At 48.0% G+C, this 22,719-nt stretch overlaps 1 protein-coding gene and 1 long non-coding RNA gene across 5 annotated transcripts in view; one reads left to right on the top strand and one right to left on the bottom strand.

The window, feature by feature from the left end:
* Positions 1 to 9,065, bottom strand: part of LOC310714525 — a 39,641-nt gene extending 30,576 nt beyond the window's left edge. Inside the window, exon 1 of the long non-coding RNA XR_014529867.1 lies at positions 8,979 to 9,065. This is a non-coding gene — a long non-coding RNA (uncharacterized lncRNA). The remainder of the gene's footprint in view (positions 1 to 8,978) is intronic.
* A 273-nt stretch (positions 9,066 to 9,338) lies between these two features.
* On the top strand, positions 9,339 to 22,492 carry NKX2-2 (NK2 homeobox 2; the record flags this gene model as incomplete). Of its 4 annotated transcripts, none has more annotated exons than XM_083519681.1 (3): positions 9,339 to 9,666; positions 10,929 to 11,237; positions 22,216 to 22,492. In XM_083519681.1, 3 exons carry the CDS (start codon positions 9,339 to 9,341, stop codon positions 22,332 to 22,334), a joined length of 756 nt encoding a protein of 251 aa, XP_083375807.1. In that variant the 3' UTR covers positions 22,335 to 22,492. The 4 variants fall into 4 exon arrangements, with proteins under 4 accessions (XP_083375807.1, XP_083375806.1, XP_083375805.1 ...); XM_083519680.1 differs by lacking the exon at positions 22,216 to 22,492 and adding an exon at positions 20,603 to 21,092; XM_083519679.1 differs by lacking the exon at positions 22,216 to 22,492 and adding an exon at positions 16,361 to 20,593.
* Between the last annotated feature and the right edge of the window lie 227 nt (positions 22,493 to 22,719).

The raw sequence follows: 22,719 nt of genomic DNA, 5'->3' as shown, positions 1-22,719 counted from the left end.
GAAACCGCGGGGCAGAGGCGCGCACCCCCCGCCGCCAGGTGAGGCGCTCCGCTATCTGCAAACGAGGGGAGAGGGGAGGGGAGGCCTGGGCGCCGCGGCAGCTGCCCGAGCGCAGCAAGTCCAGTCGGGGCGGGGAGGACTGAGGTCCGGGGGGTGTTTTGTGTGGAGCGGGGAGCGGGCAAGTCGGTTACCTGGCCGAGCAACTTTGGCGCCGGAAAGTGAAGAGACCTGGGCGCGCCTGGGGGCCGCGGAGGCGCTTCGCCTGGGGAGAAAAGTCAAGCGACCCTTCGAAGCGAAGTGGCCGCGGGGGTCGCGTAAAGGCGGCTGTGGTTTGGAGGAAGGAGAGGCAAGGCGGCGGTGGGGGGGGGGGGAGCCAAGGGCCATGCCCTCCCTTCCCGGCAGGTGCTGCTGCCGCCGCCGCCTCCGAAGGAGCTGAGCCAGCGGAGAGCCTGGCTCGAAAGAAGCTCTGGGCTCCCTCGGGCTTCCTCACCTGGCCAAGGGAAGATCAGGTGCGGCCTCAAAGCTGCTGCGAGGGAAGGGAGGGAGGGAGGGAGGGGCAAGAGGCTGCTTGCAGCCCGAAGGGAGATGCTCCGCCTGAGAGAAGAGTGAGTTTCCTCTACCCGCGAAGGGGAGAGCAGGCGCGCGCGGAGGAGAGCTCCCTCCTTTCTCCGCCCCTCCGGCAGAGTCTCGCGGGGAAGCAAGCAAGACCCGCGTTTACCTGCCTGGGGTGCACGCGCCCCTGCGGACCGATGCGCGCGCCCTCCGCGCTGCTTCCTGACAAGTCTGGCCGCCGCTCGGCTCCCCGCCGGTTTTCTCTGAGACCTGGGCGCCTCTTAGTACTCTATGCTGCAACGTTGAGCTCTCTTGGTCGCTTTCGCCTGGCTTCTCTTAGGGAGCTGAGCTCAGGGATCCTTCCTGGCTGGGACAGACCGTCTGCTCCGGTCCCTTTCTCAAACGCAGATTATTTTACTAGGAACGAAAAAGGAACTGTTAGGAAAAAGGAGCGGGGGGAGAGACACTTCTCGAGGGAGTCAGCAGAGTTCGCCATAGTATCAGAAATAGTTGAGAATCAGCCGGATGGGATCGGAGCTGGAAATCCCTCTCCGGCAGTTAGTTGACTTTCTCCCGTTTCATATTACAGTATTTGAAAGGAAACCTCGCCTTTCATTTCATTCATTTCTCCCGTTGAGGGGATGCATTTCGGTGCTGCAATGTGGTAATCCAAGAGTTCCCCATCTTTCAACTTTCGCTCGTGTACTTGGTGTGATCATTATTTTCACATATGCCTACCTATTTGAGCTCACCTTAAGAGAACACCTTAAGAGAGTGTATAAATTGAATATCGCTCGTAAAATCGCTTCAAATATGAGTGAATTTTGAGTGACTGGCTTCCCCTGTCCCCCTACTCACCCGCATTCGAACTACATGTAGAGGCCATACAAAGTTAATTCTGATAGCCAAGTGCTTTCAGTTCTGTGTTGCCTAAAGAACGAGAAATCTCTTCTATTCAAATTGTTCTTATCAAAAGCAAAGGGATGGATCTGTGCAGAGACAGCTCTGAAGGCAAGCTGACAATGTTTAATCTCATTGAGGCACGCTTAATCATTAGAGAGACGCGAACGAATAAAGCTGAAGGATTGGCTGGAGGGAAGGAAGCTTTTAGTTTACAAATAAAACCCTCATAATAGTCTGGAACCGAAAGGATGCCCGGAGGCTAGACTTAGCTTTTGCAGAAAATAATATTTACAGCGGAAAGACGAGTCCGATTTCTACAGCCCCCGTGGAATTATATGGTAACGCCAAGACTCTCCTTTGGTTGCTTATGTAGTTGGTGGAACAACTTAATTTATTATATTATATTAGATTATTTGGGTATTTCTGTGAAAACCTCATTAAAGCCGCTTTATCAAAGTCCTAACACGTGCCCTCTGGCTTTCTCTCAGCCCGTAAATAACCGATTAGCCTGCAGGAAAGAAAAATCCATGACGTCTATTACAATTTATGACCTTGGGAGATTTTCCGAAAGAATTGGGGAAAGCTTGTTATCAAAGCGAGGGCTGCAGGGGGCGAAAAATTCATAATAACCATCATAATAAAAAGCTCATTTAGATGTAGAGATCCTGAACACAATTTCTTTTTTCTTTTTTTTCCTCTACTATGCGGATGACAAGGAACAGATTGCTTTTTCAGAGCGTTCGGGGGATAACCCATCCTGACAGTGTAGCGATTAGTGGCTCTTTTCCTCCCTTCCTAGAACTGTGGAAATATTTGTGTTGTTCTTCTAGTAAGGTGAAGGCAATTCCACCCCATTGACAGCTCAGAACTTTCTCAACCGGAGTTAAGCGAGCTTAATTGGTGGCTTATTCCAAAACCAGAAATTCCTCACTCCAGGAGTCTCCTCTGTACTACCAAAACAATTCTATCCAAGCTTTCTACTTTCAGAATATTTCTTTTAGAGTATACTACTTTTGCTATTGTTATCTTTTCTGACGTCAGTAGCTTTTGCACATTGCTTTTCGGCAAATAAAACCAGAAAAAATGCTTTTTCGTCAAGAGATAAATCTGGCCCTTTTAAAATGTTCGGACACGCGCACACCAGCAAAAGGACAGGGGGGTCTGCAGTCAAATGCAATTGTAAGTTGTCTACTTAGGGGTGGTTCTTGTGCCTTGCATTTGTCAAATGACGCTTTATTATCAGCTTCAAAAGATGGCACTCATTAATTACCAATCTCTCCCCCAGCCCTGTCCCTACAATACACTTTTAAAACAAAGGCTTACGCGACTTCATTGTTTTCAGGGTGTGTTGCGGAAGTGAATCACTTGAAAACAATAATCATAAGTAGGTTGACTTACATATTACCTGTTATGTATATTTTCCTATTGATTTTAAGTATACCCTATCCTGACACTATACCCTATCCTGAGATAAAACACGCCATTCCCACAACCCAGGCTTTGTGTCTGCCTCCAACTAATCTTCACAAGAAGCGTTAAAGGTGTGGTGTGTTTTTGTCTGCACAGAGCGAATAAAAACATTTTGCTTGCACCTTTGCTCTAATCAAACAATAAACTAATCCACTTGAAGGCTGTTATCTGAGATGGGATTTTGTGATGGGTGAAAGATCAATCATATATACAGTACAGTGCGCTCTCTTTCTCTCTGTCTTTCGGGCGCGCGCGCACCCACAAAGAGGTAACTCCTTTTCCTCCTCCAGTCAAAGAAAAACGCACACAAATCAAGGCCAACAATCCTATGCCTCAAGATGAGTAGAAAGACCTTGAACTTTTTAATGGCTGAGAATGCTTCTGTCCACTAGCAGAAGAAGGGGAGACCAAGATAATGCCTTTCGCTCTTTAGCATCAAGGCCAAGAGGAGCCAGAGGAGCCAACTCCTAGTGGCTGAGGTCCCTTCTGCCCCCCCTAAAATATTTGAGGGGACCGTGGCCCACAAAGTTGGTGCACATTGCCATTGAAATGGTGTACGTTTGCCGCGTCATGGGCTCGATTATGTGGGGTGGGGCTTACCTCCCCCCCCCCCCATATTTTATTCACGTTGGCAGCCCCGGGGGCGCATCTGGCTGCCTGCAGCATCTTTTCCCCACATCCTGCAGGGTGTGAGGCTTATTAGACTGCATAGTGACCCCTGGCTGGAATTTAACTGTAATCGTTGCAGAGACATATATACCAAACAGCATCACGTCGCTGTTGCTATAAATCTTGACTAGGAATTGATCCTAAAGTGCAGTGTTCATTGAGGACTAAACTTCAGGACCAACCACTTTAACAAATCGAATGGTATGTCATAAGTTTAGTGTCTTCAGATTCCTGGTTTTAAGAGCAAATACCTGCATTGCAAACCTCCGAATTCAGCGTAGTTCTCCCGCTGCTGAAGAACCTTGTGTTCTCCTGGCGGTGGGGCGGCTTCCTTCAGCAAGCCCTCCTTGAGCTGTAAGCTCTCGATGTTAGAAGTGCACAAGCAATTTACATGAGTGTGGTGGCTAAGAGGGCCTCTTTCCCTGCTCTTATGCCCTGCAAACTGTTGGCTCCCGTGTGTTGTTGCTGTTGTTTAAATCCCCTTTTCGGACGCTGAATACTTCCTCTAAGCTCGAAGGGTGGTGAAGACCTCTGCAGAAATCAGTGAGCAGGCGGCTGCCTGGTGTTTGAGCTACCTGTAAAAGTAAACAGGTAAACACTTCCTCGCTCCTAGAGGGCACTTGTGCTGAAGTACAAGCACTTACGCTGTGTACACGCACCTCTCCTTTTCAGCCTCTTATTCAATTGTTCAAATAACCCCCTCCATCCTTTAATTCCAGGGCTTAGGGTTCCGTAGTCTCTGGATGGAGGAGCCTTCCAGGATTCTCAAACTGATGGGCGGGCAGAATCGCCACTCGATTCGCCCTGGGTCTCCAGAAGCCACAACCGCGGGTCTGCCCCACCGCCATTGCCAGATTTATTTGTATTGCTGTCGTTGAGGGAGGTTCAATAAGTGAGCGCTCATCTGAGGCACGCTATTCCGTAGGAGTTTTCTCGACTAGCGAACAACGAGACAATTCTACAACCAGATTTCAGCCCTCCGTCATATCTGCAGAGGCCTTTCAAGAAGGTCCCAAGAGCCCCGGTTCATTGCATGCAGTTCTTCCTAGGAATGTCGATTAATGTCATCCTCACCCTGAACCACCCTGGCCAGTCCATTAGACCTCGCATACGAGGAACCGTGAAGGGAAACAGAACAAAACACGCGAATGTAGCCTGGAGAAGAATCTCTATATTCTGACGTTCCAGGTCGGTTTCTCTGGCAGGTGTTTAAGAGCACCGCTTCTCAGCACAGACAGACACACAGACACACACACACACAGACAGACAGACAGGCTAAATGCCCTTCTGCATAACGCAAGCCAATAGCTTGGTTGGGACGCCAATCTGTGGGACAAACCAGGCCAGGAGAAGAAGGAAGGCCTGGGCAACTGGCTGGTGGAAACGACCAAGCAGGGGGTCTGATGAGGACCATTTACGGCCCACTAAAAGGAGGTCAGAGAAAAAGTCGAGGCCCCCTTTTGAAAGGAAAGAATAATCTCTAGGAATATGAAGTCCTATTTCAGAAGGTCTAGCGGCCTTTCACCGTAGTGGCTAAAAATCTGTCGCACCCTCAGGACAAATCCAACCAGACCTGGGACGCCCTGGTCGTGGACGCCTTTCCTCGGCTTCGCCCCTAGCCTGCCTCCGTCTCTCCCAGTGGCTTTTCCCACCGGCGACAGACTGGGCAGAGATCTTTCTCTGCGACGCTGGCTGCATCTCACCCCTTTAGGCCGGAATGTAGCGTGTCCTCTCTATCCCTACCAGACAGTAGACAGAAGTGGAAAGATAGGAGCGGAAACCCCCCAGCCAAGTCCCCCAGGCCTGTGGCCCCCGCCCCCACCTCACGTTCCCTCTCCACTCGAAGGTTTCCGTGGGGCCGAGGGGAGAAAGAGAGAAGTTTTTGGGTGAAAATATTTAACAAAAGGGGGGGGGAGATTTTCCTTCCTACTAAGCGATTCCTTTGTTCTTGTGGGAACTCCGCATGTAAGGCAAACTTGTAAGTAAGTTCTATAGATTGATTTCGGAACGGGGAGGGCGAAGTGGTGCTGATGGGAATAGAAATTATGACTTATTGCAGGTCTTTTGTGTACAAAGGAGAATAGCTGGTCACAGTCCAGCTGTGTCGCTCAGTGTGTGTGTGTGTGTGTGTGTGTGTGTGTGTGTGTGTGTGCTTCTCAATGGCCTATTGTCATCGCCGTTCGAAGGGCGGCTGATTAATGTTCTGCGGGAGCCCTGATTTTCCCTTAGGAAAATATTTGCTTATCAGGTGGCCGGAGGGAGCGAATCTGCCCCGAGCCCATCACATGGGAAGCGTGTGCTCCAGAGTGTAACTCTGCCGGGAGGTCTTTATTGATACAATTCAACAAGTGAGACTTTTATCCGGGTTTTAAAGAAAACGCGCTGCTTTTTTGTTCGCTGTCCAAGCACGGCAAGGGTCCAGGTGGGCACTTCCAGCCTCACCTAAAAGCAAGCACAAACAAGGGCGACACAGGGCGGAACAACCATTTCCCAACCGCAGGAAGGGCCCACAGGAGGAGGAGGAGGAGGAGAGCAGCAGTAGTTCCTCTGTCTCCACCTCCTCACCTCTCTCCACCCCATCGCAAGCTTTGTCTTAAAGAGAAGGGAACAGGAACTGGAGGGGAAGTTGTATTTTGCTTGTCCTCGGTGGGGTTTGTTGCTGTTAACTGTGCTGCTAACATTTTTGAAAAATCTTGTTCTTTAACTGCGGGTCTTGCCGCCTTGGCCTGGATCCAAAGAGACGGGTTACTCCCCACCCCCTTACGCCCGCCCAAACCTCAAAAAATTACATAACAACCCGGAAGAACAATGAAGGTTCCCCTCATCTCACCCAAGTAAAATATATAATTCATGTATTTACTGCTGCTTAATCCTTCCCTTCATAATCACTGGATTGCCTTGCTGCCTTAAATTACTTGAGTGCATTATCTCAAGTTAGCTCATGTTTTTTAAGATGCGAGCGGGTCACTTTATAGACACGTTTACTATTAACTTGAATAATTCCTGCATGCATGTCAAATGCCGGCTTTTCATCGCTTTCCCCCCTTCTCAGTATATGCAACAAAAAACTATGCGTATCATTTTACAATTTAGTGCTTCCTTGAATCGACCTTCGCACACAGAGAGATACACGCACGCACATATACAAAATGTGTATTTTTTATTTTTTAGTCGAGTGAAAAAAGGAGAGGAGCTCGGTCGCATCCACATGAAGGGGCTTTCCTTAATATTGTGGCAAGATTCCGAAATGAATGAAGAGATAGTCCATTGAAAGACGTTGAATGCCATGACAACTAGGAACAACCTCAGATTTATTCCAAACAGTTAGAACACATTGAAAGAGGGCGTCAATCATGTATTATTTCGCCAGTGAAATAAATGCAAAACCTGGTCTAGGACAAAGGCTTCCAACAGAAGCCGGACATTTGTCTACATTTCGCCCATTGTCCGCAGCTTAGCAATCGGTTTGTATTTGTGTTTGCCCCGGTCCGACCACCCAGGATGCGCTCAGGGACGAGATTTTTTATAAAAAAAAAAAAACACCCGAAACCGAACCATTGTCATCCACATCACATACTAGATGGGAGGCATGGGGGGGGGGGTGGGACAGGGAGATATAAACTGATAAACCACCATTAATTGCTTCGGAAGGTCTTCGGGGATCGCCCACCTCACGCTCCAGCACAAACACACCCAGCCCACCTCCTCCCAGTTTCCAAGTCCCAGTTCCAAGCGGTTGAGAAACTCTGACAACTATAGCATCTTGGTCGTCTCCGCAAGTGTCAGGGGGCTTTGGGGAGAAGCGGTTTTTACTGGGTGGGGGGCAGTCCTGTTTGATTCCCCTTTTGAAAACCATCCTTCCCCCAAGCCGGCTTTGAAGACCCCAGGAGGATCCCATCCACCGAGTTCTGCTCTGCCCGAAATGTGGCCGTCCGCATCGCCGCCGCCGCCCCCGCAACCCCACCCAGATTCCCTCGGAGATAAACAATGCTGCTGTATTCCGCCTCCAGCCGTAGAGCGAGGGACAGAGAGTTCACTCTTTAAAAGGAGGGGAGAGGGGGGGGGAGAGTCCCAAGGAAAGGCTACGAGCCGTGAACCTCTGGGGACCAAACCAAGTGGGGGGGGGGGAGAACGGAGGGGGAGGGGAGAGTCAGCAGCGGGGGGGGGGGAGTTTGGTTCAAGTGAAGACAGAAAATGCTGGGAATTTTCCCATCCACAAGGTTTATTGTCCTTTCAGTGTCCCTAAGATAGGCTATTTAATACTGTCTGAATAAGCAGTAGCATCGTATTCTGGGCACATACATGAGAGAATTTAGGTGCTATTTTAAAAGACGTAAAATTCATTGGTTTCCCTTTTTTAAAGAATGCCTTTGAAATGCGTGCTCCAGCGGGGGGGGGGGTCTCAAAAATTTAAAACAGAATTGGTTTTGTTTCTGTTTCTTTGTTTTATAAAAAAGGCTAACTCTGGCTTTTACAGCGGTGTGCCTTGTGAAACGCACAAGTAATCTCTCCAGAAAACGGAAGAGTGAAATAAATTAGTCATGTGCAAATAAAAAAAGAAAACACCAAAAAATCGTTCGACTCTATCTAGGAGCTGAATTACCCTCTTTATTGCCAGTTTAGCTGATTTCGGAGCAAACTGGAATCAATTACTTGCTGTTTAATTTCTAGCACTCATCCTTAAGCCTCAACCAAAATATTGACCTAGGAGGTTTACATAAGTTGGGCTCTTGCCATCCCAACAACATCTTGTTTAGGTAACCACTAATTTGAATAGATTCCCCATTTCTGTCTTTTCTTTGCACTTTCTTCTTCTAAAAGTGGCGGATTTAGCTCAAGCCACTGTAAAACATTCAATTTTCTAGCTTGCTTGGAAAGAAAGAAGGAAGACAGAGAGAGAGAGAGAGAGAGAGAGAGAGAGAGAGAGAGGCAGCTTTATGTCAGCAACGAGAATGGGAAATGAATGCAAAATCGGGTTAGAGATGGTAGTGATGGTTGTTGCGGGGGTGGGTTAAAAAAAACAAAACCAGAGGCAATTTGTTAAAATGTACTTTCAAGTATGTGGAATATCTGGCTACTTGCAGCTCCTTTGTATGTAAATACTGTGGAGAAAAGGCCCTCCCCATCTTTGTAATTAATTGACACGTTATACCACTCATCATGTGCTACAGCACCAATGGTGGAGGCTCGCATCCCCCCTCCCCAAAAAACCCCGCAATTTCACATCTGCAAACACTGTCTTCATCCACTTGACTCCTAAGACCCGCCCACACGTGGCCAACCTTTTGCGTTTTTAATGCATTTCTCTCCCCCCCCCCCCTTTCTCTCTCTCTCTCTCTCTCTCCCTCTCCCTCCTCTCGGCAGGTTCATGTGCGGAGACCAACCTTATATGGACTGCCCGTCTCAGCAATGGCTTGTTTTTTTCGAGGAGGCACCGTCAGCGCGCTGTGCTTAAAGCAGACCCTCAAGTAAACGCACGTTGGCATTTTTCCTGGAGTTACAAAGTCTTGCGGAAGCCCCGCCAGTTGCCCCCCTTGTGCTCCGCGGCTCTTAGCAGCCAAGCCCGAAAAGCGCAGATATTAGATGCTGAAAGACCGCCGCTGATTTTTGCCCTCCTCCTCCCACCACCGCCACCCCTCCTCCGCCTCCTCCGCCGCTGCCACCGCGTCCCCTCTTTTATTCCAACCCAACACCCCCCACTTCCTTCTTCTCTCCCCCCCACCTTCCCCCCCCCCAACCGGTGTATGTTTGGCGAAGCAAGAGGACTGACAATCTGGTCCTTCAAAGTTTCCTGCCTCAGATTTGCCCGGAATATGTCTCTGACCAACACAAAGACCGGCTTTTCTGTAAAGGACATCTTGGACTTGCCTGACACCAATGACGAAGACGGATCCATCGCGGAAGGGGGCGACGAGGAGGCGGAGGGGCCGGAGCCCCCCAAAAAGCCCGGGGTTTTGGGGACAACCGCCTTGGACTCTGTTCAGACGCTACCTCTGAAGAACCCATTTTACGACAATACCGACAATCCCTACACGCGTTGGCTCGCCACCACCGAGAGCATCCAGTATTCCTGTAAGTAGCCCAACTTACACTGGGGACCCCTCTCTTTGTGAGTCTCTCGCCCTCGCCAGGAGCCCGGATGAGGCCGTGCGGCTTCTCCTCCGCTCCTCTCCCCTCGCCAAAGTCCTCCTTTTGCTGTTGTGTGTCGGGCGTGTTTTAACTTCTTCTTGGAAGTGACGGGAACAAATGGGAGATCTGGGTTCTTTAATTACCTGAACCGAGTCAAAATAATGGCTTTCAGTCCTTGTTTGAGAAAGAATAAAACTCCAGTCTGAAAAGATTTTAAAATGTGCCTTCCAAAATTCTCCCAGCCGTGTTTCTTCACACACACACACACACACACACACTCCCGCTTCCCCTGAATCCTTCTTTCTACTTCTCTAACCAACAGAGTATGCTTTGTGGGGAAATTTTGGATGGCTTTGCTTTAGACGTTTGTAAACCGTCCCATTGGCTGTGCTGGATCAAAGAATGGCTTGTTGAATTATCCTTTAAAAATCAATCCACGTAGCCCAGAAAGAAGAAGTCCGTTTTGTTTGTTTGTTAAAGGAAGAGACCAAAGTCCAAACGTTGTAAAAAGCGGGGGCGGGGGGCTCCAGCGGGATATTCTCCTGCGCAAGACTGCATTAAAATGATTGGGAGCTACGCAAGACCGCTGTGGATTGCGCCAAGATTTTTATGGTGACCATGGTCTGTCTATATCTACAAATCCTTATCTCTTACTATTTCTGTACTGTGTTTCCTAACAGATTTATTAACATGGCATATATAGTCACCTTGTTTTGCCTCTATGCTTTCTAGTTGTGTTTGTAATTTTCCGAGAGGGAAAGAAGATTAAAACGCACAGTCGCCTATACCTCACATGGGGAAGGAGAATGTGTGGCTGTGACAAACACGCATCAGATAGAGATGTTTCCAACAACACACACTTAATCCAAAGGGCTGTTAGGCACTCAGCTGTCACATATATGCAGAACTAAACTGGGGGTTCTCCGTTGCAATTTGTTGTACGTTTAGTCTTGGCGAACCTCCCTTTGGAGACCCAGAGGCTCATTTCTTATTGAGGATGAGGGTGGGCGTCCCAAAACGCAAAGGACCCCCGTCACTTTCCTTTCTCCGGGTTGGGAAGTTGAGAATGAGCAGCGCCCGGCGGGTCACCAAGAGGGTGAGGGGGGGGGGGTCCTGCGACCCTGCTCGATCCTGCTCGCCTGTCTGCCTAGCCGGCCGGCCGGCCGGCTTTCTTCTGATCTGCTTCTTTTGTGGCTTCCCCTCAGTGCACGGCTTGGCATCCAGCAACTCCCAACAGGACTCGGCGTCCAAATCTCCGGAGCCTTCGGCGGACGAGTCTCCGGACAACGACAAGGAAACTTCGAGCAACGGCGACTCCGGCAAGAAACGGAAACGGCGGGTGCTTTTCTCCAAGGCGCAGACTTACGAGCTGGAGAGGCGCTTCAGGCAGCAGCGGTACCTGTCGGCGCCCGAGCGGGAGCACCTGGCCAGCCTGATCCGCCTCACCCCGACGCAGGTGAAGATCTGGTTCCAGAACCACCGCTACAAGATGAAGCGGGCCCGGGCCGAGAAAGGTATGGAAGTGACTCCTCTCCCCTCCCCGCGCCGGGTAGCCGTGCCCGTCTTAGTCAGGGACGGCAAGCCGTGCCACACGCTCAAGGCACAGGACTTGGCTGCCGCCACCTTCCAGGCGGGGATCCCCTTCTCAGCCTACAGCGCCCAGTCTCTCCAGCACATGCAATACAATGCCCAGTACAGCTCGGCCAGCAACCCCCAGTACCCCTCCGCGCACCACTTGGTACAAGCCCAGCAATGGACTTGGTGAACTCTCTAGAGCCACAGAGACTCCAAGGAGAAGGATTCCAAATCAGTCCGGCTGGGGGAGGAGGGTGCGCGCGCGCGCGCGTGTGGACGGGTCAAGACTGAGATTCCGAGGCTGGGGTGGGGAGGGGGTTTCCTTATTTGGGGGCGGGGGTCAGTTTTCATTATTTTGGTCGTTTTGTGCGCCATGTTTACAAGGGGGGGGGGATACGCCGTTGCTAGTGGTCCTGTCTACCTACAACTACAGATTTTAAAAAAATAATAAAAAACGATTAAAAACTGAACGCTTTTGTGGTTTTTGTAAAGTATGTTTGTGTGCCGTAGAAGCTGTTGTCAGCTGTATATTAACCAAGGAGCGAGTAATTTAAAAATAGAACGTTATTTCTCATTTATGCAGAGATATTTATGGTCATGTATAAAATTCTGGCCACTATTAGCACTTCTACTTTTATTTTATTTAACGGTAAACCTATTTAGTGATTGTTGACATAAATTCAGGCCGGCCTTTATTTTTGGTTTGTTTCTGATTGGATAGGAAATTCCCTCCCCGTGGCGGGGGGGGGGGGAGCGCGCGCGCGTGTGTATATATGTATGTATACACACATACGGAATGAAAAAGTATCCATATAAATATACATGTACAAATCCGAACAGAAAACTAGGAGATTTTGAGACTTTTATAAGAATTTTAATCAGAATGCTGTGTTTTGTTTTGTTTTAAATTCACATTAAACGGAACGCTTTTGTTGTGGTTAAACATTAAGTTAGCCTCTCTCGTTTTTCTTTTTCTTTTGTTAGTAACGCTGGAACAAACTCTGAGGAAGGGGCTCCTGCTGGAAGACACAGCAGAGAGGGAAGCGGGTGGGTCTCGGGTTTGGATCCTGGAAGGGGCTGTGGGAGGAGGCCTAAGCGCCTTGCCAGCGAAGTTTGCCCAGGGCTTGTGCGCCGTAGCCGGAGGAGGACTCGGAGTCTCAGAACTCTTGAGGACGAGGACAGAGACAGGAACGGGGCCTCCCGCCCTCCCTCCCCACCCCGGCCCAAACTTTCTTCAATCTGAAGCTGAATATAATCTCGTCCTCTTTGCCTTCTGCCTGCTCAAGTTTATCTACTTGAGATACTAATAAGGAGATAAAGTGACGGGTGGAAATGAAAAATCAGCCTCCCCTCTGCCCCTCCCCCCCCATCCTCCCGCAGCCTCATTTAAATGTAAGAGTGCTCCTTCAAGATGAGAAGCTTTTGATTCTAATAGCAATTCAATGGCGTTTACTTTCTCAGCTGCGTTGAGGTTGGTTACTTCGAAACTGGAAGTCCCGCCGCGAGGTTCCCTTCCGCGACTTCTCGCCATGTCTTTGCGACTTTGGCGAGGAAGGCCAATGTTCACACGTCCACGCAGACGAAACCGCGGGCTACTTCAGCGTCTTGGTTTTTTGGGGGGGGGGGCATCTGAACCTCAGTAAGGTGTGGTTTTTCTGCTCCCCTCCTGGGCAGGGAAAGACATTTTAGACATTTAGACAGTGGGAATTGTTTGGAGCCGCTTAATGAGGTGAAGCGTGCCTGGTGGAGACGTTTTAAGACCCCAAAGACCTTCCTCTTAAGAGGAGACCGTGAGCACGTCCATTTCGTATCCGGAAGGAAGAAAGAGAGATGGGGACTTAATTCGGATCGGGTGGTGCTTGATACAAGCTGAAAGCGTTAGCTGACAGGTTATCCGGGCCGCTTGTCTGCTTTGCCCGAAGAATGCGATTTGAAATCAGGCCCGTCGAAAGCACTTTCACATGTCAATGCTGCGCCATGTCGGAGACTGTAGCTCTTTCCCGAAGCTCAGCAAACAAGTGGATCCAGAGAAGGGGCACCCTGGGCACGGAGAGCGGTCCCCGTGGAGCCTCCGCCAGAGCTGGCCACGTTTCAACTCCGCATCCAAAGCAAACACAATTATCTGGCGCCGAGATCTCTTTCTGCTGCAGCCTTCGCTCGCCTCTCGGAGAGGCTGGGGATTGAGCGAGCCAGCCAGCCTTCGACTGCTGCACTCGAGGGCCCGCCGCCAACTCTGAGGCCAAAGCAGATAATCTGCCTCCTTTTCTGGGGTGGCTTCTCTGCTAGTCTCTCGCAAAAGAGCAGTCCGGCCGTGGACCAGCTGCAGCCTTCTCTGTGGGGCAGCCCATTTGGGATTGGGGCCGTCGAAACTGCCTCCGGTGGGCTGGCAGCTTGTCCCTCGAAGCTGAGTTTGCTTTTCGGGGTGGGGGGGGGGAGGAAGGAGCCTTTTCCCCTGCTGGGGAGGGTCTTTATAGGAGCTCACCTGCTCCTTCTGTCCGACTTGCTTGCACCCAGTTGCAGGCCTGCTGCAAGCCCCGATTTCAGACTGGACTCCTAGAAACCCAATATTTAGAACTGATCTATCGTGGTTCACATTCAAGCGCACCGTCCCAGTGAAATGCTCTCTTTCCCCCTCTTTTCAAAAGCAAACCTTCCATCCAGAGCAGGGGCGGTGTGTTTGTGCGCGCGCGCGCGCGCGTGTGGAGTGCGGGGAGCCGCTGTCTCTCCGGTCTCTACGAAGTCTATCAAGCTGGCGAAGTCTTGTGTGGCCCTAGCCCCCAGTGGCCTTCCATTTCACACGCCGGTGGTGGCGCGGGAGTTTGGGGTAGTCTATCTTTGCACAATATACAGTACCCATCACAAAACGGCACAATAAGGGAGGCTGGGAGTTGAGGATGTTAGAGGCGTGCATATTAAGTTGGGGCGGGGGAAAGAAAAGAAAGCCACGGAAGGGACAGAGAGGGGGGAGAAAACGCTTTCCCTTCCCCCTCTCTTCTTCTTCCCCTTGTTCTTCTCGGGGTGTGGGGGTGTGCGTGTGTTTAAATGCAATTCATCAATTGGCGTATCTGGAATGAGCAGAGCATCCCCGAGTCAGGGGGAACTACCTCGGGTTTTGTTCCGCCTGTCAGTTGGTGCCATTGTGAGCCACGTTGCACATGCCGTATTCCATATGGACAGCTGGGCCGGGAGGGGGCAGAAAGGGACCTTCACAAAACCCAAATTGTATCCGCCTTTCAAAACCGGTATTGTTGTCTGTGAAAGGAAGACGAATTAAAAATCCGTGCTATATCTATTCGAAGAAGAAGAAGAGTCCTTTCCCTCCCTCTTCTTGAAAGCAAACATGGCCTCTTTTTTTCTCTAGAGTCTACTGAAAATATGCCTCTAGTTTCACAGACAATTAGGTTCTCTGTGTTTTAACACAGAGGTTAAAACAAAAACTCAGCCATAAAATTACTTTTTTAAAAAAGGTTGGTTTTATGCCTCCCTATCCCCCCCACACACACCCTGTCCATCCTAATTGTAGTTCCTCTGGCTGCCTGTCTAACTGTTTAGCTGGCTGTTTAGCTCGCTGAGCTGGGCCGAGAAAACAAGGAATCTCATTCACGAGGAGATGTGATGTTATGCAGAGACTCCTCAGATCACAACTGGATACGGTTGCTGCTGGCTGCTGCTGGCTGATGATATATGTGTGTGGTTCTCTGCCCTCCTCCAGAGAGATCGAAAACCAGCCCCATGCTGTCTAGAATGGCCACAGGAAGTTCTCTGGAGGACGACTGATGGACATCATCCAGGCAAATTTAAGCGCTTGTAAGTCCCACTGATTTCACGGGGAAAGTTAAGCATTTGCTTATATCTGCCCTTTGGAAATCGATAAGATTTAAAGGTGCTTAATTTTGTGCTTGAGTCGTGCCTTTTTAATCACAGCTCTTAGGGTAATATAGCAGGCCATTGCGAAAAATCGGTACACCTGGGGTTGTACCTCTTACTACGTTATTCCAACATCTGTCTTTCTGTCTATCTAGGGAAGCCAGGGCCTTTCTGGTTTAGTACCCTCCTCCTTAGTATACCGGGGTGTGGTTCTCAAAAATCACTGATGAGACGCTTTTATTCCAAACCTCCAGTTCTTCCTTAGCCAGTCAGTTTCTTCCGAGTCACCAACGGCCAGGACGCAGCATGCATAGTTACACCGTTTGACGGTGGCAATCCAACCATCTCTATTGGGAAGTAAATCCCATGGAGACCAACAGGCCTTGTTTCCTGGTAAATCTGACTAGGCTCGGAGTGCGAATACTGCTTAAACTGGGGTGATTAAGCGCTTGCTTAACTTTCCCACTGAAAGCCACGGTACCGAACAACAAGTAATGCCATATTGACGATAACGATTGACTCGCATTCCAAAGGACGCCAGTTTGCGAAACCAAAACAAGCCTCTTTCCAGCCTCCTCGGTTCCCCAAAGGGGCTGTGTGTTTTCGTGGCTCGATCGGGCCCCACCAGCCCAGCCTCCTCGAAGGAAAGCACATTTTTCGGTATTTCAATAGAAACGCCGGAGCGAAATCTTTGTGTTCATTGGTTAAGCGGTCGCTGTTGCTCAATAGGTTTTTGAAGACAATGGCAGGAGGCAATTTGAAAGAACTACAGCGGAGGAAGGGAGAGAAAGAAGACAATGAAAAAATGTTCTGTGCATTTGAAAACTGATGGATTGTTCCTGGAGCTGCAGGTCTCTGCGCGCGCGTGTTCCTGAGCCCTGGAGCGCCTGTCCTACCTAAGCCTCCTCCTCTCTGAGCCGTTTTCTTCTACTCTCCCCCCCCCCCGCCTCATCGCTTTCTCTCCCGCATCCCGTCACTGGAGTAGCTATTTAGGGAGAATCAGCTAACCTGATAATGAGCTGAAAAACCCCTTTAAGCTCAGGAAATAACCTACTTTCATTACCTATTGACTGTAAGGCTTAGTTTAGACCTGGCGTGGGATTTTTTTAAAGGGTCTTTTCAAGAGGCCTGGTCAATGAGAAGCTAATCCAATATTTACAAAGTATAAAGACAATTCTCAATTGTATTTATGAAGGACCGATCACCGTGCGATTACTTGGAGGAGGTGGAGAGGAGAAGGCAGAAAGGAGGGGAGGAAAGCAAACTCTCGGTCGGTGGCAGCAGGTTGGAGGCCTCACCCGACACCCCCCGCTCCAGCCTCCACCCGCCACCCCGAACTTCCTGCGCGGGGCCCAGCTCAAGAAGCGCGCGCGCGGAGCGATGTAGCAGCAGATACTCGTGAAGTGTTGGTGTGTATTAGATATTGTATTGAGCAATATTTCAGGAAATATGTACTTGTGGCGTCCTGAGAGCGACACTCTTGCTCTGTCGATAAATCAACTCGCTTTATCCCAGCATCTGCAAATAAACTCTCTCTCATCTCCCCCATCAAAAGAAAACAATTTAGTTTTATTGCTTTATTTCTCTCCCTTCCTCCGTCCCTCCCTCCCTCTCTTCCTCTTGGAGGCCTTCTTCGATTATAAACGCTGTTATTAATAAAGCTAGCTAGGCGAGCTTTAATCGCTTGCAATCGGGCGAGGAGGAGGCGGGGGAGCAGCGGGGGAGGAACAAGCGCCAGGCCCCGGACGAGCCTCTCTCTTTTACTGACACGCTTTCGCCACAAGGGGTCACTAGAGCCCTTCATTTCTGCACCGTGGACTCTCCACCCCCGCTGGAAATCCAGAGCGGGCATAGATGTACCTTTTAGGATTTAAAATGTTGATCACAGGGGATGGATAGAAAGAGTTTGTTATTTTATTTATTTCAGCACTGCCGAAGTTGGTGTCCGAAGTTTCTAAGCGCCCGGGACGTGCTATGTCTGAATCCAACTATTTTATTTGGGTTAACAGTGGTGCAGCGACTCAAAAGTATAATCTTCATTTTCTGATCTGTTATCTGCTCCGGGGCGTAGCCAGGATTTATTTTGGGGGCGGCAGGCTTTAGGGGGAGGCAGAACCAAGTTATCTGCAATGCAACTGGTTAGTTAAGTATGGTTTTATTTATTTGCTTAATCTAGGCCTGCCTCCTCCTGGCTACGCCCATCTATCTGCTCCTGTCAAATAAGAGGGCGGCTGCTTTTTTGTTTCACTCCGTGCAATTCCGGAATAAAATAAAATAAAATAAAAACGCTGCAATGGGGTTGTCAACTTCCTTCGCCACAAAGCAAACGAAATACGTTCTTCACTTTAGTTCACAAGCAAGCATAATAGTCCGCCCATGGCTTGAGGGAGCTCACTGTCCATTATCTGACCCTCTGGCGAAGCAGGGCCAGAACGTGGCTTGGCTGGAAAGCGAAACATCGTCACTCGGTGATGAAATTCTATCTGTTCACATAGAATGACCAGACCACTTGCCTGCTTTGGGGAGGAGGCAGCTGGAATTCACATTGAGTGCCAAGGGTCAGTTTTAATTTTGGTTGTGTGCAGTGCAGTCAGGCAGCTTCAGTCTCTAAACGTAATTGTCTTATGGAGGTGGGTGCTCTTGAGATGATAATGTGTCTTACTTCACTTCAAAATGTGACAAGCGACAAGTGGTGTGATAAGCGACAGCATGAGCGGGGGTTTTCAGATGCTGTTCTTACTTGTGTAGAACCGCACTCAAAATGCAGGCAAACTTTGGGGAGAAAATAATGCTCCAGCATTGTTTGGAAGATCCATTTACCAAAAGCATGAATCTATGAAAGTGTGGAGCAATTGGTTGTGTGAATTGTCTCCAGCAGACTTCATAGCACACAAACCAGGCATTTTTTGCTTGTGGTGGTGAACTCACATCCAGGCTGCACATAGAGTCAATGCCTGAAAGATTTCTGCCTGTGAGCTTCAGTGTGCAGAAACTGTCGCAGGTTTCTAAGGGGACTTTGCAGAGTTGTACATATAAAATGAATCTCAAGGTTGAGAGGACAGCAGAATCTTGGTGGTGACAGTGGCCCTGGATGAAGATGTAGATACTTGTTTGAATCAGATGCACCCAGTGGGGGGGGGGGTCATCTGAGCACTGTCAGGCAACATCCAGATGTACCTCTGTAGCACAGATAGTCATCATCCATGCATTTTATGTGTAAGAGCCATTCTACCCACTAAACGGAATGATGCAGTAGACTGAGGAGGTGGGAGATTCCGGAATGTACCACTTCAGGCCTCAGGAGGGGGGATCATGTTTTACCATGCTCATCTGTGTTGAAACAAAACCTCTCTTAGTACAGCCGTTTCCTTAAGGTGCCAACTTCCTGCATGCAAAGAGTTTTTTAATGTGAGGATTGGGGGTTTTTAAATAAAAAAATGGCATGCACACACCCCAACTGTAGTCTGAAATAATGCAATCCAGAATTCTACCACCTCGATCAATCTCATTCTTTGTGAGAACAACTGTGAGCTCTTTTTAATCAGAAGACTACAAAGAGGCTGTGTGTCAGTTTCTGGGTGATGCTTGAGTCCTGCCCCATGAACAAGAACAGATTTAGTTATTCCATGATGTTATTACTCAGGGTTAATAGATGGAACAGTGATTAATATATTCCCAAGTGGTCAGGGGAGAGTGGGAGTAACTGCCTTTCCATCTCTCATTAAGACCACCTACCTTTAAATTAACGTCCTTTCTCATTTATAAAGCAAAGAAGTCCCCAGAACAAAAATTATTAATTTGAGTAGAGAGAGATTATCATAGAAAGCTGGTCTCTTTTTTCTTTTTTCTTTGTGTTGCCCCTGTAGCAGCAATCCTGTTCAAGATTCCAGCCAACAAGATAAACCCTTTTCTTGAATACTCCATTCCATCCTCCTCCTCCACCATTCTAACTGCCAGCATTTCATGCCCACTGAGCATGCACAATGAATTTTCCCTGAGTATGCTGGTGCTGTGGATCTCCTTGGGGATTTTGCCCATTTTGATTGCATAAGGATCCACACTCAAATAATGATGTTAGCCTGCCTCTCCACCTTGCAAAACTGTAGTAAGGGTTACTGAGATACACATGCGAGGCCTAGAATGTTCTATGTGCTACCAATGCTTAGCATGGGTCTAAGAATAAAGGAATAGGTTGTCTCCTCACTTGTATAACAGAATACACTAACTTCTCTCTTTTTAAAAATGTCATTCCCCTCTTGTTCTGAATCAAGAAGTATGATGCATGAGCCTGTGGCTTTGTTTTTATCTGTTAAAATGATCTGAAAGGGGGAAAGGGAGCAAAACTGTAACCAACCACAGAGAGGCGCTATTGGATAAGAAGAGGGCATCAAAAATAGTGCAGCATCTGATCCGAGACAGATTTTTGTGACATTTGGTATCCTATGTGAAATGAAGTTGTATTACCCAGGGGTATACCAGGGGTTTTGAATGACCTCCTGGGGGCAAAGATTGCTTGAGTTGCCTCAGAGCCCTTCACCAAAGTGGGAAAAGGCACTGGCTGCTTAAATGTTGGATTTATCGTCTATGCATCTGAGAGCAAGATTTGTCAATGCCTTTTGCTTATGCTCAACCTCCCCAGAGAGGAGCCAAATGTGAGATGATACAATTTCTTTGGATAAAAACTGAGATATGCATGCAAAAGTGATTCAACGGTTCATCCGTCAACATTCCTACGAAGAGAACCAATTTCCTCAACATGGGGAATGGGACAGGTAATATTTTGAATCCAGAAGGCCCTAGGTCTCAGTTTCTGGTACCTCTGGTTAAAAGGATTTCAAATGCCAGGGTTTGGAATGTCTCAGACCTTGAGCCCCATTTCAACAGATGGGCCCGTGATCTAACTGAACTTCAAATGCTCAACAGTCTATTGTCATCAAAAAGCACAAGGCTCTTGTGTTAAAGTTAGCCCATCAATGTTTGTGAGGCTCCTTCGGATGTGCCTGGTCATCCTTTACTCTGGTGGACCCTGGAATTGGATCAAAGCATCCCTGTGGTGAAAGTCAGAGAAGTTCCTGCATGTGCCTGGGATTTGGAGGGGTCACATGCCCAGACGGGGGCAAGAGGAAACTTGCTTGCTATATGTGATGGTATTCTGTGTCTGGCATTAGATGACTGATAGTATTCAATGGTATTTAACATTTTACAGTTGTTGGCATTGTTCAGTTTTTGAAAATTCATACCCAGCACCTGCCAATACCAAAACAATCCCAGGCTGCCAATAGGTAAGATCTTGAATTCTGAATAGAGAATTTCACATCCATATTTTTAATTTGAATTTAAATCTGATGTGTTTCTTTCAAAATTTAAATGGGAAAACAACAATTGTAATTATTCATTCAGCTTCAGGTATAAGCAAATCATTGTCTCTCTGTACCAGTTTTCAGATGGAGCACGGTCCAAGTATTGGAAGAGATGCATTCTCTGGCTTCCTCCTCCAGCAGTGACAGAGATTGGCTGCCAATAAAAGTCTTTCCCAATCTGATTTATCTACCCTGCAATATCACAGAACACACACTTGATTTTTTAAACTTGTGGTCTTTGTCCTTTATTGTCTAAATACTTGACAATTCTGTATGTTTCTTTTGTTTAAAGAAAAAAGCCAAAACAAATTATTGTAAAAAAATCTAATGCCCTTTTCTTGTAGAGCAATGCCTTAGCAGTGAGTAATGCATTCCTGTGATTTGCTCCTTCCCTCTGCAGAAATTGTGTCCTACTGAAGGTTAAGGATACTCACCTGAAAACTCATCTGTCATACAGAGAGGTCTTTATTTGAAATGTTGCATAATGTGACTGTATCACATATTCCTAGTAAATGAATTGTTACATGGCAATCATCAAATCAGGTCCTTAGAATAAAGAATCTCACTGAGAAGACAAAAAATATTGACAACCAGTAGCTCACTGTGAAATAGTGTTTGTGCTGTATCTGAATGGCAGGAACACCCGGCTGGGTAAAGAGATGCCGAGTAAGCGTAGGACACCTCTCATGGCCAGGGAAAGCTTTCTGGCTGGATTTCCCCATATAAACAGCAGGTGGAGTTGGCATCTGTCTGGGTTCTTTCCAACTCTATAATTCTATGATTCTGCAATTCTATGATTTCGTCTACAAGCCTTCTTGATTCCTCTAAATATGAGGCTTCCTTATGCTGTTTCAGATCTTCTAGCTCAGCTTTCAAACATCTCTACAAAAGGTATTTCCCAGCCTCACTGCCTGAGAGTCTTTTCACTGAAAATAGCTAGAATTTAATATTGGACTGTTCTGTGCACAAATCTCCACATCTGAACTGTGGACACTCCTCCCAGATGGCAGGAACAGAGAAGTCATCCACCCAAGTTCACATACCATGATCCTGCAGATGTAATCTATTTAGGGAATGAATTATCCGCAGAATCGTGGCCTTGGTCTTTCTAAGGAAATCCAGCAAAAGGAGCATCTTTGGGAAACAGGGTACCGCTCCCTAGCTAACCTTATTTCTGCACACACACCCCTTCCCTAACCAGTCCAATACATTTTCTCTCAGGAGGCAAAGGCCTGCATGACGGCAGAATCTCCATACGCACAGTAGGACAAAGGGTTCTGTATCTTCCAGACCTCAGTGACCTGTTTACTTTATTCTATAGCACCATGGCTGTGTGAGTTTTGGCAGGCACAGCTTATAGATGAGCGCAGACAGAGAAAGTGCTACACACCAGGTTGCAGAACAGGAGTCCAGGCTTCCTTTCCATCAAGTCACCTTCACCTCCCCTACAGGTGGCAGGTGTTGGATGGTTTTAGATGAGTAGGAGAGTATATTTTATTTATTAATTATCCTTCATCTTCTTACTTGTGTAAGAATGCAAATACCTATTTCAGCAGAATTAAAAATCCCATCCCTGCACAGCTTATCTTTAGAAGCTTTTAGAGACAAGGTTGTTTAACCTAGAAGAATTATGATATCCAATGATGCTTTGGCAGACTTGGATCATCTCCCTTTTATGTTTCCCTCTCAGACTGTTTAAAGAAACAAGAAACAAGATTTACTCACAATAAAATACTTGCCAGGATTCAGAGAGATACAGTGATGAAAATCAGGCTGGCAATAATCCTTAAAAGTTACAGAAGTCTATAGTTCAATTCAAAATGATGTGTGCTTCTTTGAGGAGACCACAGACAACTTTATCCCATCATAGGTAAGAAGAATGTGCAGTGACAGGAAGATGAAGTTTTCTATTGTTCTCCTTCCTACCACAAAGGTTTAGAGGTTGTGACATCATATAGTCCCATTTATGGCTCTCTAGAAATCATGCATCTGTGGTTTTGGCTGCAGATTCTCCCACAGGAGAGCCTTCTTTCAATTACTGGGATAGTAAATGAAGGTGTCTAGCCAATGCCTGGGTCTGTTGTGAGTAGAGGCTCTACAGCGGCTGAGATTGATACCAGGACAACCTACCATGAACTAACTAACTAACTAACTAACTAACTCTCACTCACTCTCACTCTCTATCTCTCTCTCT

Source organism: Podarcis liolepis (genome assembly GCF_965112155.1).
Source record: "Podarcis liolepis genome assembly, chromosome: 8".
In the NCBI taxonomy this organism is placed as follows: Eukaryota; Metazoa; Chordata; class Lepidosauria; order Squamata; family Lacertidae; genus Podarcis; species Podarcis liolepis.
The sequence above is the reverse complement of the archived record's forward strand: the minus strand, read 5'-3'. Positions and strand labels throughout refer to the sequence as shown.